Raw genomic sequence first — 18,836 nt, 5'->3', positions numbered from 1 at the left:
TATCAATTGGCATAGCTATCAATACTTCCTGCAAGAAATGTTACCCATATCTCTTCAACCTTCTAGCATGTTATCTTGATTTATTTGATCACCTCCTGAAGGACAAATAAATTCACTCCTTTACTGCTCATGCTCATGCTGTATATATCATGTAAAGGAACACCTCTCTTTTTCCTTGATTCTAGTTTCTCAAATTCCAAAACTGGGAGCGAAGACATATAAGCAGGAACCTCACATCTGGTGATGGATTCTGCTGTTTCACACAACACTGCACAAGGGGACTGAATGTTTGCATGCCCTCCTTATACAATGCTGCCCCCACCAAAAAACAAAAACAAAACTAGCATGTCAGGAAGAGGATTCTAAGGTACTCTTTTTCCATGACGTGATGGGTTATTGTGTGTGTGTGTAGGAAGCATTTTATGTGGGGGATCATTCAGACTTCCACTCCCTCACCTGCCATACAAAATGGTTCAGCCCAGCAACATTTACATCTCATGAGGCTTCTGCTCACCTGTTTTAGTTCTCAGTTATTTCCATACTGGAGAATAAGACTTAAAGGACTTTATTAGGCTATTATTTATTTACATTTTTATATCCCGCTCTACCTCTAAGGAGCCTAGAGCGGTCTGCTACACACTTAAGTTTCTTCTCACAACACCCGTGTGAAGTAGGCTAGGCTGAGAGAGAAGTGGCTGGCCCAGAGTCACCCAGCAAGTATCATGGCTGAATGGGGATTTGAACTCGGGTCTCCCCGGTCCTAGTCCAGCACTCTAGCCACTACATCACACTGGAAGTGCTTTCCACTTCCCTGACTGATTAAGAGTATAGGGGCACTGTGTTAATTTCTTGTAGATCAGAGAGCAGCGAAGGCTTTTGGGATATGCTCCAACTGACACTAGTTACCAGCCCCAAATCAATCATATTTTTGATAGGAACATCTATTTACAAAATCCCTGTTTACAAATATACAGGAAGAGCATTGTGGAACCAAATAGATACTCATAGAGTAGGCAGGAAATGTGCTGATCTTGCATCACACTGACAGAAAACCCCACTTTAAACTTCCTCCCTCACTTAAACCCATCTTTAAACTCCCTCCCTCCCCCTTCCTCCCTCTCCCTCCCTCTCTCTGTGTTCATTCAAACATCAGTCCCCAAATGGTTTCTCTGTCCCCTCTCACTAGCTAGATGCTGTTACCTTGCTGAACTCTGATTGTATTCTAAATGCTGAAGAAACATTCCCAACTAGCAGAACATCTTCTGTCATTTGCTCCCATTGATGAAGCAAACTGTTAGCAGATTAATTAGAGATGGCCTCCCAGCACATGCAACGGCATAATAAACTGCTTTTAGGGACAAAATGTGCTTGCCTTCTTTACCCAGTTGCAGACCACAACTCCACCCAAAGTTCTACTGATGCATTGGTGAGGGGAAGGATTAATGGCAGTGCAATCCTTGTTATGCAAACATTGCTTTTAAGAGCTCCCATGTTGTGGGGGGAGGGGCTTGTGTGAGGGTGCAGGCACAAAGCAGCAGGTTCTGCCCCTTGCTCCATCACTTCTATTTATTTTATTTTTTAATTTTTTTTACATTTTATATCCCGCTCTTCCTCCAAGGAGCCCAGAGTACTACATACTTGAGTTTATCTTTCACAACAACCCTGTGAAGTAGGTTAGGCTGAGAGAGAAGTGACTGGCCCAGAGTCACCCAGCTAGTCTCATGGCTGAATGGGGATTTTGAACTCGGGTCTCCCTGGTCCTAGTCCAGCACTCTAACCACTACGCCACGCTGGCTGCATCTAGCAAGTACATTTAGCAAATGTACATCTAGCAAATGTATTATAGAGCAAGCATCTAGGATTTGCAGCAGGATCAGCAGCCTGAGGAGGAAGATTGCTTTCTTCTACCAATGCAAGGGTTTGCTGAGTAAAGCAGCCAATTACTATAAGCTGTTCCTGCCCCATCCTTAGGGTCACTGTGCCAGCATGAAGGTAGGATATCCAGAGGGTTGGGTCTAGGTAGATCTCCTACTCCCTGCTGCCTTCGTAATTTTTCATTGTGCACCCCATGGCTTTTAATATCTACTTTTACTTTTAATATGTAATCACCCCTAATACGTCTATGACCAGCATAATAAAGATTGATAGATAGATTGATTGATACTCCCTACTGCCAGTTGGCAGAGGGGAGCCCTGTACCAGACAGCCTTGTTCATGGTGATGCCCATTGGAGGTCAACAGCACTTCTGTTGAAGATATGACTAGACTTTACACTTAATTTCTAAGCTAGGAATTTGCACTCTTTGCCGTTTATCTTCATATGCAAATCCCATTCTGGCTCTTCCCTGCTCCCCTTTCCTTTGTTCAGATGACACTTTAATTTTCTAAATGTCAGGAAGACAATGTCTCTGTCTTTAAACATTTAAGGTAAGAGTCTCAAACAAATCATCATCATCATCATCATCATCATCATCATCATCATCATCATCTCATTTTTCAACCAAAAAATGGTCCGGACATGGTGTACATAGCAAAATAAGAAGCAGCCATGTTCCTGAATCGTGACCTGAATTACATAGCAAAAAGAAGTAGAATCAGTCGTGTCCCTGAGTATTTTAGTTGTCAAGCTGAAGCCATTAAAGTGTGTGATGGTGCCCTATTTTTAAACGAGTTCCTTTTGTCTTTGCTGTATATTTTACAAGTGGTGCTACATTGCATCCTTGCTGGAGGTCATTTTTAAAGCAGTACTCCCCTAAGAAACCTGAATGACAAAAGTGACAACGTTGTACTTATGGATGCAGCCTTTGAATCCATAGATCCATTAGCTAAAACATTAGCTGATGCATTGGTGGAGACTAACTTTAATAGATGTGGCTGTTATTTAAATGCATAATTATATTTTTGAGAGTTTGAAGGTTCTGCTGTGTAACAGTAGTGGGGATTTTTTTTTTTTTAAGATAGACTTGCCTTCTAGCAAAGATTCGTAGCTGGGGTATTTTTTTAATTACAGAGCAAAACCGGGCTAAGGGAGCCCAGCCCAGTTTTACATGCATGTGTGAACCGCCAGGATTCTCCAACCGCAAGAGCGCTCCTAACCCCGTTTTGCTCCTTGTGTGTCAGCCCACAGCTGCTTGCAGCCATTGCTGGCAGACTTGGGGAGGGGAGGGGAGGGGAGGGGAGGATCCCAATAACACATTGCACACTCAAGCTCCGGGGGGAGGGGTGATGTAGGACTGCACATCCCGGCACCCTGCCCCTCGGAGCTACTGGTACCAACTGGTGTGCGTCTGGGCAGGTGATCCGCCCAAAGGAAGTAAATGGAACATAGGAACATAGGAAGCTGCCATATACTGAGTCAGACCCTTGGTCCATCTAGCTCAGTATTGTCTTCACAGACTGGCAGCGGCTTCTCCAAGGTTGCAGGCAGGAATCTCTCTCAGCCCTATCTCAGAGATGCTGCCAAGGAGGGAACTTGGAACCTTCTGCTCCCTGGCAGCATCTCCGAGATAGGGCTGAGACAAATGGATTGTCTGCATGGAGATAAGCGCTGCAAGGATTGCTTTCATTCCTCCCCGCAAACCCTAGTGTCATTTCTCACTGCTCGTGAGAAACGGCAGAGATTGTGAGTTGTCGCACACTTCCTTCAATATTCCAAAAAGGCTGTTGTGATTTGTGATCACAGCTAGACTCTGTTGATTAATACATAAGATCATTGACTAAAAGTGCTTTCATCACTGGATAGCCCTCCGCAAAGCAGAGCAGGGCCTTGCAAGTGGTGCTGCCTCCTCACCTCTGGAACTCACTGCCCCGTCAGCTTTTCAGGCTCCCACCCTGACTGCTTTTAGGCAGCCACTGACGACGTTTCTGTTCTCTCTCTAGCATTTAAAGTCACTGCCAGTGCTGATTGATGCCTTGTTTTTATTCTGTTTTAAAATTTATTAACTTATTGTTTTGTTATTTTAAAATGCTATTTTTAGTGGCTTTGAGAGTTTCAGCTGAGTCCAGATAGAAATGTTGTGTTAAATTATATTTATAAATGTAACAATCAATAATAAACATATCATGACATTAATGTGCATGGAACATTAGAGAACTCAAGTAAGAGGCAGAACTCTGTGCCAAAATGCTTATAGCCAAAGAACTGATTATCATGTTGATTTCCCATACCTACCTTGTGAATGTTAGTAAAGATATATGTCTTCATAAAGTCAGAAGACAGACAGTAGCCTATAGTGTGATATGCAGCTGTATCTGAAGAGATTGTTGCCAGCACTGCCATTCTGCGGGCTCCCAGAAGCCTCTCAACTCTTGCCTGGGACTACAGGGTTGTAGTTTCCACTCTTAACATGCTCAGAGCCTTATGGGATCACAGGCTCATCGCTTGTTGGTACATGGGGACAGGTCATTTAGCAGGCAGTGGGACAATCGCCCCCAGGTTCATCAACTATCAAGTGAATTGGAAGGGGATTAGCTTTGCGCCTTTCCCTCTGTTGGGAATGTCTAAGCAGACCCAAGTTAGCTTCAGCATCAACTTCAAGGACTTTTTGTCCAGAGACAGACCTTGTTACTTCCCCTCCTTGGTTGCTTCAAACAAGCTAAACTAATTAGCTTAGCAGGAAAGCAGATAAGGAATGCTGCTCCCCTTCCCAACAAAAGAGGTTGATGGGCCATAGGAACTCAGGAGATGTGCTCATTAAAAATACTGATTGGTTTACTGGGTCCTTCCAACCTGACAGAGAAGTCTTTGCAGGTCCATTCATTGCATTTACATACAGGTTGTTCTTGACCTTTTCACGCCATCGTGCTTATGCCAGCATACCCAACAAAGACAATGGATTCTTTTGAGATCCACATGAATTCCCCTCCTCAGGAAGGAGGAGGAATCAGCATTTTGCCCCAGAGCATGATCTGGGCTATAACTGGCCCGAGCTTCATGAAACCTTCATGAAGTTTGCTCATTTGGTCTCTACACGTTGGAGTCACCCTCTGTTTGGGCGATTGACCTGACACCCACTGTAACACCAGGCCGTGTCTTGCTCTTCGCACCATTCCTGCTCTCAGCCTCCAGATCAGCCTTCCTTACTGGCCTGATCTGCCCAGCACACCTCACTGCTACAAGAAGCTGGCTAAACAAGACCAGACCTCTTTTGGATTTACCCTTGCTACCTAACCCCGAACGGCATTTGGTTCCCCACTGCTGTTGCCTCCCTGGGACTTTTTAATGTGGTGATTCTCTTTATTTAGCAGGGGGAAAGTAACTGGCCCTATCCACCCCCAGCACAGTGCTTCCAGTGACTATAGCTGGTGTCTATCTTATGTTTATTTTTAGATTGTGAGCCTTTTGGGGACAGGATTCCATCCTATCTATCTATCTATCTATCTATCTATCTATCTATCTATCTATCTATCTATCTATTATCTCTCTATGCAAACCATTTTGGAAACTTTTGTTGAAAAATGGTATATAAATATTTGTTGTTGTTTTGAGGTAGTTTATCTCAAGAAAAAGATGCAGCTGGCATATCAGCTGAAGCTGATGGAAAGCACCTCTGGCCACCACCTCAACCTGGGACACCAGGGAGGGGTTTGGATCCAGAAGCACTCCCCAGACTGCATTCATGTTCCTTCTGGGGAAGTGTGATCCCCTCCAGAACCAGCAGATCAAAATCATCTCCCAAGTTCTGACCCCACACAATAAGTACCTTTGTCAAGTGTTCTCTAATTTTTTTCATCTGTGTGTGGAATAAGTTTTGTTCTGGGTGGCAGTATCAAAGCAGTGTGTGTGCATGTGCATTCAGAGTGCAGCCTTCTTGATTCAACCTGAGCGGGATCTAAAATTAACTGAGCAGACATCAAAAAAACACATAAGCACATAAACACACCTTAGAGGAAACGCTGCCTCTGTCTTATCTGGATTTAGTCTCAGTTTGTTATCTCTCATCCAGCCCAGCACCGCCTGTTAACATGCCAAGAGCAGGAGCTAGCAAGCTTCCCAGTCTGACATTAAAAAAAAAAATAATTATATACTGCCCCAAACCTGCGTCTCTGGGTGGTTGCCTGTCCCATGAGTCCTCATGTCCAGGCAAATGCAAAATATCTTGCTTTTTAACCACTGAATAACCTCAGTCAGCACACTCACTTTTGGCATTCGGTGAAGGCATACACTGATATGCCTCACAATGTTCCATATGCCTAGCAGTGGAGCATTTGTGCCATTGCGCAAGAGCGCTCTTGTGCAACACGCAAAGCCTCCTTTTTCTAGGCAGACAGAGAATTGTGCAGTATGACAGCCTTAACTTCCAGGCATAGCACATGGCTTCCTTATAGGCTTCAGCCCTAGTCCTTTGCCTTTAGAAATTAAGCATAGTTTTATATTCTGTCCATGTGGAACTTCTGGATTATAATGAGCTTTATTGCAGGGCAAGTACACTTCTCCTCATTGGGACTGATTGGCAAACATGAGATGGGCTTCCTATTGTGATTTGACCGTTTTGTGTTGATTTCATTCTCCACTTTCCTCTTGCTTGCTGGTGGTTATTCTCAACAGCTAAAGTAATGCCCACAGAGGCTATACAAATGAGCAGCCCTCCCGAGGCTTGGGCAGCCCTACCTGGGTAGGTCTGCTCACGTGAAGCGCTGGGATTGTGGCTGGCTGATCCCAGTGCTATCTCACTGGGTAACCTGGGAATTCCCCTCAGGCTTTTGCCCTGGTCCACAGCCATGTGTCTGCTGGGGCTGCAGGCAGACACAGAGCCAAGCTCCTAGACCGCCCTGTTTGAGGGGAAATCCCTCACAGCACCACACTCTGTGCATAGTGCATTAATTTATTTATTTATTTATTAACATATTTTTATACTGCCCAAAACATACTTCTCTGGGCAGTTTACAACAGAATAAAAACAAAAAGTAAAACATTAGTTAAAACAAAAATGAAAAGTTGAAAACATTACAACAATTATAAAATTTTTAAAAGAATATTTTAAAACAGCATTAACACCATTAAAACAATATTAATTAAAAGCCTGGGTGAACAGATGCATCTTTAAAGACTTTTAAAAAGTTGTCAGAGATGGGGAGGCTCTTATTTCACTAGGGAGCACATTCCAAAGCCTCGGGGCAGCAGCGGAAATATCTTAGGGATATTTAGGGATATCTGGAGGCCAGGCTGCATTTTCCTGACCTCCAGAAATCTGTACTCTCCAGAGCAGCGCAAATCACGTCGGCATATGAGCTGTGTGTCGCAAACAAAGCTCCTGGTCATCTGGGTGGGGGGAGGTAGGATCAATCTTGCTTCCCCCCTGCACCCTCCCCACCGGGCTGCAATGGTTGTGAGAATGACCTTATAGTGTTGCACAAGAGCATGTTTGCTCTAATACTTAAAAAACCCAATCAATCTTTATTATGGTCTTTGACCAGCATAATAAGAATTAAAATTGTGCAATTGCAGTTGCATGGCACTATGTCCATCTCTCCGCATAGAATGTCAACTGCTGCCCCATTACTCCATTATCACCAATTTTGAGGGGACATGGGCAGTTCCTCTTAAGAGCCTTGGGCTCTTGCCTTTCTCTTATTTTCTTGCCTTTCTTATTATTTTCTATATTTAATTATATTTCTGATCCCATTACAAAACTTACTAGAGTGGGCAGAGAGAGACAATATGTGCGAGTGGGTGGGAGTAGCATGAGTTTTGTGAATGTGAAAGGTTGGCATTTGAAGCATCCTCTAGGTAATGTTTGCCAGCTCTTCTTTATCTCAGTTAACACATTCAAATTGGCTAAACAACTTGTGAATGAGTAAATTGCCAGAAGGTTAGAGTTATTCATAGCATTTTTGACTCTTCCGAGGAAAATAATTGCTTTCGTGACCATGTAGGAAGGTTTCTTGCCCCATAGCTGTATTCTGGTTAGGAAAGAATGCATTTCGTTATGGGTTAGGGTGACTCTGTGCTAGTCACCTGCCATTTTGATGCCTTAAGCATAAAGATTATCAGCACACTAAGGCCAGTACCCTTAGCTGTCTGCATAACAATTGTGTACATCCCAACAAAGGGGGTTTGAATAGTTGTGGCAGAGTGTGAAACCATTTCCTAGAGCCAGCTGCTTTTAACAAGCTCCTCAATGCAGACTGCATGACCCTTTCAGTGGAGATCCAGTTAAGAGATACTGCCATGTTGCAGATGAATGAAAATATATAACACAAAGTTAAGCACAAGTCAGCCCCAACTCCAACCTAAATTAGCATGTTAAGCACATGTTTAGTTTTCTCCTATTGGTGTATTTTTTAATTTTGGCTAGATCATATCCATAGTTGGTACAGGAAACCCTGCAGTTATACTAGTAGGTTGCAAGCAAACCATTAAGTAAAACAAACAAACAATACCTTTATTGTCACTATTTGTGTATATTAGCTATATTTGTTATTCTGATTTTTATCTCTTGGCTGGCCAACGGCTGTAATAAAAACTGACTGAATATCTTTATTTGTTGGCCACCCCATGACAATTGCTCTCTGGGTGGCTCACAAAGTAGAACAATAAAACAATAATTGAATAAACAATAGAATTAAAAGCATATTAAAACAAAAGCAAGTTACCAAAAAATACAAAAACATTTTTAAAGTTCCAGAGCACTGTGTTATAGTCTAATAAAATAGCATACATGTTTTCAAAATCTGATGGCCCACAACTTAACGGAATCAACTAACTCAGCACTGGCACTCACACAAGGAGGGGATAATTCTGACAGCCTCCCATTCCCTGATAAGTCTGCTTTGTCACTTGAAAATATGTCCCTGAGGTTGTGCAGCCCTCAGGAACATATTTTCAGGTGACACAGAAGTCTTCTCGGGGATGGTGAGATCATCAGAGTTCTCCCTGCCTCACATGCATTGGTGGTGCAGTAGTCTGAAACCTGTCCACAGCACTGACACATCTCATGGAGTGCCAGCACTTAATTAGTTAAGATGTCAACCTTTATTTAAAAGAAATCTAATTATTATAGGGTCAGACTCCCAGGGGATGAGGTGGGATCCTGGCCCTTCTTGAACTCCAGAAGGGCCAGGTAGGCACAGAAAAGGTCAGCCTCAGGAACAGCCAATTTAAACACACACACACACACACACCACAAATGGTGGAAAAGTTGCATATGAAGTGAGACCCAAGTGTCAGACTCCCAGGGGACAGGGTGGGCTCCTAGCCCTCCTTGGACTCCAGAATGACTGGGTCAGTACCAAAAAAAGGTCAGCCTCAGGAACAGCCAGGAAGGAGGTTAGCTTGTCACCTGAGTCGTCCTCCTCCTGGCTTGCTGCATTCAGCCAGTTCCCTCTCCTGGAGAACTCCTGGCCCCCATACTCAGAAGCAGCCTCTCATCATCAGCTGCCTTGTCTTTAAATACCCCAGTGCAGAGCTGACAGGGCTTAAAGCCTACTTCCAGCCCCGCCCCCTTCCTGACCTTGCTTCCTGTTTCCTGCCACACCCAACCTAGTGGTCTCTCTGGAGCTGTTTCCCGCAGCTCTCCCTGCCTTGTTCTCTCAACCCCACTGGGAGCTGACCAGCCTGGACCCTTCTCATTCCTACTGCTCTGAAAGCCCCATAGGAGGGATGCCATGCCCTTCTCCAGACTCCACAGGGCCACACAGGCAACCAAGTAACATGGCATCCCGGCATGGAGTATTTGGAGGGAAAACATAGAATTTGAGGAGATGTGAAGATATCCCCCTGTATTAAAGCATCCTCTGATAAAGCAGAAGACACACAATTCTTTTGAATTATACTCATATAAAAGGAGACCACACCCATCCTTTAAGATGTACTAAAGCAGTTAATTTACCAATTACCCACTCAGACATTCTGTAACTGAGGAAGTTTGAGGTGATTTCCAATTCTAGCTTGGCAGTGACCAGTGATATACAGCCTTAAATTTGCTATGATACAAGTCAGTAAAACACGCAATACTACCATCAAATCAAATTGAAGGTTACACACACCCAATTATCATAAAAATAATTATTTTAAGATTCTTACTGCAATGTCATTACACATGGGAAAAATGTGTCTTGTAGATTTGATATCTGCTGTTTTATATCTGTTATAGTTCATTTACACATGAAAGCTATCATTCTATGTTTCATTATCATGTGGGGACAGGCCCATAGCAAAACCCTCAACTTATTCTATTTTCTTGGCAACATCATTTCCCCTGTGAAAGATGTTCAGTCTGAGCCATAAAGCACAACCTCCAAGGCGAACTAAATGACCCAAATGAATCACACTCCACTTATCTGAGCCTGACCTGCAGCTTTGTATGTTTTCACTGCAAGCGTGTAACAAGACTACCAAGTCTAAATTAATGCCTGCTAAAGAACATAATATAGTTCAAAAACACTGAAAAACATTTTGTGGCCTCATTATCTATCTATCTATCTATCTATCTATCTATCTATCTATCTATCTATCTATCATCTTTTTATACCGCCTGATATGTACATCTCTATGTACATTATTTCTGTTTCATCAGTTTGTATGCAAACATGCCCATCAATAGCAAGTTGTTTGAGATGCATGCAGAGGGGGAGGCAGGCAGGCAGGCCTCCTCCTCTCCTCCCCTTCTTGGGTGCATTCTGCCCACGCAGCCCACTGGTTCAGAGCCTGCTTTTCCTTTCTCCTGCCTGCCTCACCCTCTTGGGGCATGCTCTGCCACCCACAAATGCTGCCACCTCCACTGTCACAGTTACTGTGTGCATGTGTTTCCATGCTCAATTAAATACTCAACCTCTCCTTCAGCACTGACCTTCTGCAAATGTTCTTCTCTATTAAAGACTCTGAATCAAACTGAAGTGTTGTGAACTTTTTCATACAGTCATTCAATTCATACCTCCATACACACAATAGAAAAGCAGGAGAACAAGAAAAGAAGAGATTGGAGAGAGAATGGAGAGAGAATGGAGGGAGGGGGGAAATAAAAAGAAGAGAGGAAACAAAAACAAACAATACCAGATGTATTGCGTAGGCTTTCTGTGACAACAGCACCCTGAAATCTTTTCTGTTCAGTAGAGTCTTTATACTTAATGAAAATGTAATTGCTGTGTGTTACACTGATGTTTCTTGCAGTAAATATGTAAAGTATGGACATCTATTGTGTAGTTTTCAACACCTGAGAATGTGTGTCCTGAATCTAGAACCCAAACAGGGTTCTAGAAATATATCCATGAGTTTAAGAGTGTGTGTGTGTGTGTGTGTGGCCATCTTCACACATTAGTGTAGGTATCCTTGAATGTGTTGGAAGTGAAGGACTATGCGCTGTCTCTTGTCTTAATGACATAGGAGGACAGACTAGTGAGTCAAAGGGCTAGAGGGTCAACACATTGGTCATCCCTTCACTACTACTCTGACACTATCCCTTTGATATGTAGATTGCTAATCTCAGGGACTTCCTTCCTTCCTGCCACTTCCTCTTCCTTCTTCTCTTCCCTTCCTTCTCCCTTGCAACATGCAAGTTCTTCTCTCTCTGCACCATGTGTGCAGAGATGCAGAATCCATCTGCATCCAGCTAGATAGATAGATTAGAGATCCTAACTCCTCACTTTCCTATCTAGAATGGAGTTCTATATAAATACTCCTTATATTGATTTGAAACTACGAGCTGGCTTCAAGTTATTTTACTCTCAGCATACACACATGCCTAACCAAATTCCACTGTGTTGTGCCTCTGTGCACTCTGCTATAATGAAAAAGCGTTTCTCTTACCAGAGAGAATTCCCAACAGAATGCGCATGTGGGGAGCAGAATTGCAACAGCAACCTCTGCACCCTGCCTTTGTGCATATAGGTGAATGTTGGGAACTGGCTGATTGTGCACACTACATGTGTAGTCTTTGTACACATGCTCAAGAACCCCAATAAACATTATGCACACCTTAGCTGCAGAAAACACTAGTGCAACAGGTGGCAACCGGGCTCACTCTGTCAAGTGTGGGGCTGCTCTTAGTGACATGGCTTAATTAAATGGAATTCTGCATTATATTTCCTGGAAAACAGAAGCTGGCACCCAAAAAAGAAGAACATGCCATGTATTTAAAGAGTACAAACTAAGCGATCTTTTTTCTACCTCTATTTTAGTCCTTTGAGAGAGTTTTGGTTGAGAACAAGCTGCATGGTCTTTCGCCAGCCCTTTCAGAAGCCATCCAGAGCATTTCTCGCTGGGAACTGGTCCAAGCTGCCTTACCACATGTACTTCACTGCACAGCCACTCTGCTTTCCAATCGGAACAAGCTAGGTCAGTATGCATTGTACAAAATACTAGCTACTATCCTGTACATGTTGTCAAATAGGGCTCAGTGCAGTATTCTCAAAGTGTGAGCTAGTTCTCTCTAAGGAGGCACTGCTGGTATCTGGGAGATGGAGGAGACCATCCCTTGCCATTTCCTGCCCAGTGTGTGTTGTGACTGGGCCAGAAGACAGAGGGCCCTCCTGGCTACCAACGTCTCTGTCACTGCAACATTTTTAAACTCTGTGGTCTATGCTTTGGGGGAGTTTATATGATGAAAGGGCTCTTCCTCACTCTTCCTTGGATCCACTTGCCTCAGGGCACACAGGATTGGCCTGCTACTCAGCTCATGGGCCACCCAACAAATAATTTGTCTTAGGGCCAAACTAGATATTATATGCAGATGCTTGTAACATTATCCCAATGACCCTGTTTAGTTCAAAGAGGAACGCTGCTTCCAGGGAGGCAATTTAGCAATAGCAATAGCACTTACATTTATATACCACTCTATAGCCGGAGCTCTCTAAGCGGTTTACAATGATTTAGCATATTGCCCCCAACATTCTGGGTACTCATTTTACCGACCTCGGAAGGATGGAAGGCTGAGTCAACCTTGAGCCCCTGGTCAGGATCGAACTTGTAACCTTCTGGTTACAGGGCAGCAGTTTTACCACTGCGCCACCAGGGGCTCTTTATTATTAGAATATTATTAGAATATAATTTAGAGTATAGAAGCAGCATGGTGATGTTTAACCCTGTCCCTGTCAGCTATCTCCACACTCAAATTGCCCTCCAAGCAGCTTTTCCCTCCATCAAGTTCCAAATGTATGTTTGTCCCTGACCCAAAGGATAATAATTTACACATTTGCACATTATGTCAAGATACCTTGTCACATATGATCTTCTCTCTCTATTGATGGAGTGGTATGCATGTATAGGGGTTCTATCCATGGCAGCTGATGTGATGGACAACCAGGCTATCACACAAGAGCTGCAATAGTTGCATTTAAAATGTTGTAATCTAAATCTCCCATTCACTCCATTTAAAAAAGTGTGTGTGGGTGGGGGGAGGAGGGATAATGTTTTGTTTATTTAGAAAGTCTCTGCAGTAAAATTACAAACTATGATTTTAAAAAAATACTTTACTCAAATAATTGTTTTAAAACATTCACAGTATAAAACAATTAGTCAACATCTACTGCTACGATTTACTGTTTACTGTTTAATTATTTCATGTTAATAATTTTATTAATATTTACCATCAAGCAGTACTAGGTACTGCACAAAATTCAGAAATTATGTGATATGTGTTTTTAATTGATGTTTTAATACTGTGTTGTGAGCCGTCCAGAGAACAATGTGTTATGGGGCAGCTAACAAATAAAGGTTTATATTTAATAATAATAATAATAATAATAATAATAATAATAATAATAATAATAATAGATTGTCCCTGGTGGGGGCTTTTGAATCCACAAGCATGTTTGTTTTAAATTGCAGTCGTTTTCTCCCATAAACTAGAGCAGAGGAGACTGTTCCAGTTCTATGGAATAGCATGGTAGAAATCGCAAATCAGTGTGGGGAAAGAGGAATAATGACAGATTAGGATGCTTGGAACTATCATATACTAGATATCACAAAAAGCGAATGACAAGAATGTAGATGCAAATAAGTGACTGACAAAAAAAGAGAGAGGCTAAAAATCATATAGCTAAATGTTTCTGTTTCCACCTTCATCAATAACACAGGTGAATTTCAAACCAGCCGCTGGAGCCCAGGTAACAGTGCTAAGAATGCTGATGATAAAGACATGGCCATCCCGTCCACTATGCAAACATCGGCAGTTGCCTGGGGTGCTAACTCTTGGGGCTGCCACCCCTGTTTTCCACAGTGAGCAGCTGCCCTCTGCATTCTGCAGTGTGGCTGGGGCAGTGGCAGGCAGGGCGGGGGGCAGATAGGAAAGCAGTAAGACTGCTGCTGCCCTGCACTGGTGCCCAGCTCTGGGTGGGGCCTGCCCCTGCCCCGCCACTCACCCAGCCGACACACATGTGCGGCAGCCAGCCCCTCAAATGGCCACCACGCATGTGCATGAGCAGCGGGGTGCATGGCAGGCACGGACTCCAAGTGGAGCTGGGCAGTGGTGCAGCACAACAGGCAGTGGTGGTCTTATGGATTTGAAAAGGTATAACCTGCCTTCTTCCTTGCCCCCATTGCCCCAGCCACTGGGGGCAGAATATGCATGTGGCGAGTGGCTACCCAAGTCATACTTCACGTAGTGTGCCGAAAACCCTAGGGCTGGCCCTGGATGGAGAGGATTCTCAGGAAGATACATTTCTGTTATATGCATGCAAGAGAGGTGGGGTTTTTGTTGTTGTTGTTGTTTTAAAATCAAAGTATGTTTCTGATAGAAAAAACATCCACCAGAGACACAAGAAGAAATAATTACTGGATATACAGACTGAACATCCTAAGACCCCATGGCCTTGCACTGGAGGGTAAATTTTAAAGTATTATTTGAATTATACATTTCAAACATAAGGAAGTTGAACGACAGCATTTTTAAGCACCGTTTGGAATTTTCAATACACAGTAAGAAGTAGAAAGACCTATTTTCTAGTAACACGAGTTTACCAAGCCGGGTGCAGTCTACAAGCCATGCAGTGTGTCCTGTCAATTGCTTTACAGTTCCACCATGGAGTCTGTAAAGCAAGAATGGGAGATGTATTGAGCCCTTCACAGGCCACTATGTGCAGCTGAAGCTGGTGGGCTGTGCATGTCTTTTTAGGTCATAATGCTGAGGAGGCCTTCATCTGAGGAGGCTTCACTGTATGATCAAGAATCCATAATGCCTTGCTGTATGTTTCCATGTAGGACATCAGGACAAACTTGGAGTTGCAGAGACTAAACTTCTTCACACCCTTCACTGGATGCTGTTGGAAGCTCCTCAAGACTGCAGCAGCAATGACCACTTTGGAGGCGGAGACAGGGGATCCAGCTGGAGAGGGAGCAGCAGCGCTTTCATCCACCAGATTGAAAACCAGGGATCTCCGGGGCATTCAAGGCGTGACAGCACCAATGAGGAGGAAGAGAATAACAGAAGGACGTTCTTTCAGAATTCCATGGCCACAGTGGAGCTCTTTGTGTTCTTGTTTGCTCCTCTCGTTCATAGGATTAAAGTAAGTGCTTAAAGTGGGAGGAGAAGCTGTGAAGGAGAGGATATGCTTTGATACTAGTCTGGACAGATTCTGCCTTCAGGGTGTTCTTATGTCCTTTATTAATGCTTAATGGGTTTAGCATCTGGCATGCAAGAAAGTATAAATCTTGTTCACACCATGTGTGTAATCACATTGCATTTAACAGAAACGCGCGCGCGTGTGTGTGTGTGTGTGTGTGTGTGTGTGTGTGTGTGTGTGTGCTGAACACAATTTTCTGGTAAAATACATAAACAGGGTTAAATAAACTTGGGCCATGGAATTTATGCTTGGGTACTGAGTTGCTCCCTTTCCCCCCCCCCTTGAAATACGTTCTGAGCCTTTAATGCCTCTGCATTAGAAGCAGAAATTCTATAGCTCAGACACACCAACCTCCCTCCCCACTTACATAGGGCATCCCTTTGTCTTTGTTGTTTCGTTGTAACTATATTAGAAACCCATCTCTCTCTCTCTCTCTCTCTCTCTCTCTCTCTCTCTCTCTCTCTCTCTCTCTCTCTCTCTCTCTCTCTCACACACACACACACACACACACACACACTTTCTCTCCCCCCACTCCATGTAGAGCAGGAGTGAAGGAGCCTTCTAGCAGACTTCAGTGGTGGGTAAGAGAGTAGTTACAATTATTAAGATGCCGCCATTGCAATGATGAGTGGTCACCAGGAGTCAATACTGACTCGATGGCACACATTCACCTTTTTATTGCTGATAGCAGTGGGTACTTGGGCATTGCAATATCATTTGAATGAAGGGATGGGCAGAAAAGGACTGTATGCTACAGGAGGAAAAAGTCTGAGGAAAAAAACTGGCAAGTCATTTCAGATTAATTAGCATTACTGTTAGGATTGTAGCAATGCTATAAAAAATTAGTAAACCTTTCTACATTTTGCTAGTGAGTCCAGTTTGAGGCTTAACTTTGTAAAACCATAGATTACACTGAGATTAGTTGTTGTTGTTTCCTTTCATTTTCTGCCGCTGATTGACACTTTCCTTTTTGCATCAACTCTGTCATCTTATGGTTCAGTTTTAACTTGTCCAAGCCTTCAAAGCAGTTTGGAGGCAAATGTTTCCTCTTCTCTGATCAATAGGACTTAATCTGTATCCATAGCACTGAAAACGTAAGGAGACATATGAACACATCCTTCTTATGCTAACATTTGCTTTTAAGAATGAAGTGATGTCATTTACAGCATTTGTATGGTATCCTTGGTGAGTGGATGATTTTTTAAATCATCCACTCACCAAGGGTGCCATACAAATGCTGTAAATAAATGGATGATTTGTAGTTAATTTGTTAGGATGCATTTTGAAAAATGTGTGCATAAAGGCCTGATTTAATAATATGCAGTCACTTCAGAAAGCATGTTCTTGAGTATGACCATGGTATCATGTATGAGTGGCTAAGGACTCACACAAGAACTTCCATGGTGCTTATAAGGACTGAGGGATGGCCTGGAAGAATTAGAAAATGTCATCCATCAAAATTTGGACAAAGTAATACCCTTCAACTGAGGTGAGGGGTAGATAAACGTTTGGAGCCACAGTTATATAATGAAACTCTTCTCACGATCAGTGAGAAGAGCTTCTGGCGGGTCTGTGGGGAGAGTAGGCTTAGCCCGCTCTCCCCGCAGATGATCATGCCTGCAGCCCTGGGCGGCCGGATCAGCCTCCCACATGACTAAGGCCGTGAGAGACAAGGCTGTCACGAAGCTGGTGGGGGCTGCGGGGATTGGGGGCTGCGTGGCCCCTGGAAGTTCCAGGATGCCCTGCACGAGTGCGTAGGGCATTCTGGAAAGACCCCCGAGGCCAGGGTCTCCTGTTTGTTGCTGCGTGCCGCGGTGGCACATAAGCAAAAAAATGAGGTTATCAGAACACTCACTCCGTTAACCTAATTTAAGGGAAGAGGGGATTAGGCAGGCTAGCCACCTTGGAACTGTTGGAAATTCTCTCTGGTAGGAGAAAACCTTTTTCATTATAGCAGAGTGCACAGAGGCACAACACAGTGGAATTTAGTTAGGCATGTGTGTATGCTGAGAGTAAAGTAACTTGGAGCCAGTTCATAGTTTCAAATCAATATAAATGGTATTTATTAGAGAACTCCATTCTGGATAGGAAAGTGAGGAGTTAGGATCTCTAATCTATCTATCTAGCTGGATGCAGATGGATTCTGCATCTCTGCACACATGGTGCAGGGGAGAGGAGCTTGCATGTTGCAAAGTAGAAGGAACAGGAAGAGAAGAGGAAGAGAGGAAGGAAGTGGCTGGAAGGAAGGAAGTGTCCCTAAGACCCTACATTCCAAAGGGATAGTGTCAGAGCGTAGAGAAGGGATTACCAATGTGTTGACCCTCTAGCCCTCTGACTCACTAGTCTGTCCTCCACTGTCAGTGAGACAAGAGACAGCGTATAGTCCTTCACTTCCAACAGGAACCACCGAGCTTGCCTGTGAGCCTGGTGGTTCGGACAATCAGTAGAAGCCCGCTTTCTACTGATCATGGGAATAGCTTCACCATCTGTACAGGTCCTTGACAAATTCATACTTCACAGGGGGCTTTTGATGACCAAAAGGCCTGGATGGCCACAACTTCATCTGCACTAGATAAGTGACAAAGAATATTCTAGTGCTTGCAGTGAGAGGATGTTCTGTAGGCAAGAAACAACTGAAAAAATGGTGGTGGGTGGGGAAGGTCAACATACCTTGAATCCTTCTATGAAAATTATGACAGTCCTGCAGCTTGAATGATTTTCTAGCTACCTGGCTACAGAAAAGCAATACATTCCTTATCCACTCACCCTTTTTGTCTTAATTTTATTTCATTTCCTCTTCTGTTGTCCAAATACAAGTGTTGCCTCTCCCCATTACCTGCCACCCATTCCTTTCACCCAGTTTGAATTATATATATACTTGCAAGCCAGGAGGGAAGTTTGTTAGGTATGTATGACCAAGATTTGTCAGGCGAGCAGTTGTCAGGTGAGCAGCTCCCTTGAAGAGCTCCTGGGATTTTAAGAATATTTTTATAGTTTTAATGAGAGATTTTAACAGGGGTTTTACGCTGAAGATGACTGCACCAAGGTGGGTTGAGTATGAACTTCTGTGATTCAACTACATCTGAATTGCTAAGTGATCAGAGGCAGGAAGACTGCCAACTAACTGTCTGATAATGGGGCACAAAATGAGAAGATGGAAAATTACCCCGCAGCATGAGAAGGAGCATTTTACAAACAAAGCACCAAAGCAACGGAGAATTGACGACCTCTTAAACCTGAGAGACTCTCCGAGTACCTCTGATCCCATGGCAGTAAAGAATCAATATGCTGTATTAGATACAGAATCCACCTCCGTGGAGCCTGATGATTCAGCTGCT

General features: G+C 43.5%; 1 protein-coding gene across 11 annotated transcripts in view; it reads left to right on the top strand.

The window, feature by feature from the left end:
* Positions 1-18,836, top strand: part of LOC128339530 (protein unc-80 homolog) — a 254,357-nt gene that overhangs the window by 7,479 nt on the left and 228,042 nt on the right. For all 11 annotated transcript variants that reach the window (XM_053283625.1, XM_053283624.1, XM_053283622.1 and 8 more), the window contains exons 3-4: positions 12,118-12,274; positions 15,137-15,441. In XM_053283625.1, coding sequence (XP_053139600.1) covers positions 12,118-12,274; positions 15,137-15,441 — 462 coding nt within the window. The remainder of the gene's footprint in view (positions 1-12,117; positions 12,275-15,136; positions 15,442-18,836) is intronic.

Source organism: Hemicordylus capensis, chromosome 1, assembly GCF_027244095.1.
Source record: "Hemicordylus capensis ecotype Gifberg chromosome 1, rHemCap1.1.pri, whole genome shotgun sequence".
NCBI lineage: Eukaryota > Metazoa > Chordata > Lepidosauria > Squamata > Cordylidae > Hemicordylus > Hemicordylus capensis.
Note: the sequence above shows the minus strand (reverse complement) of the source record. Positions and strands in the feature narration are given on the sequence as shown.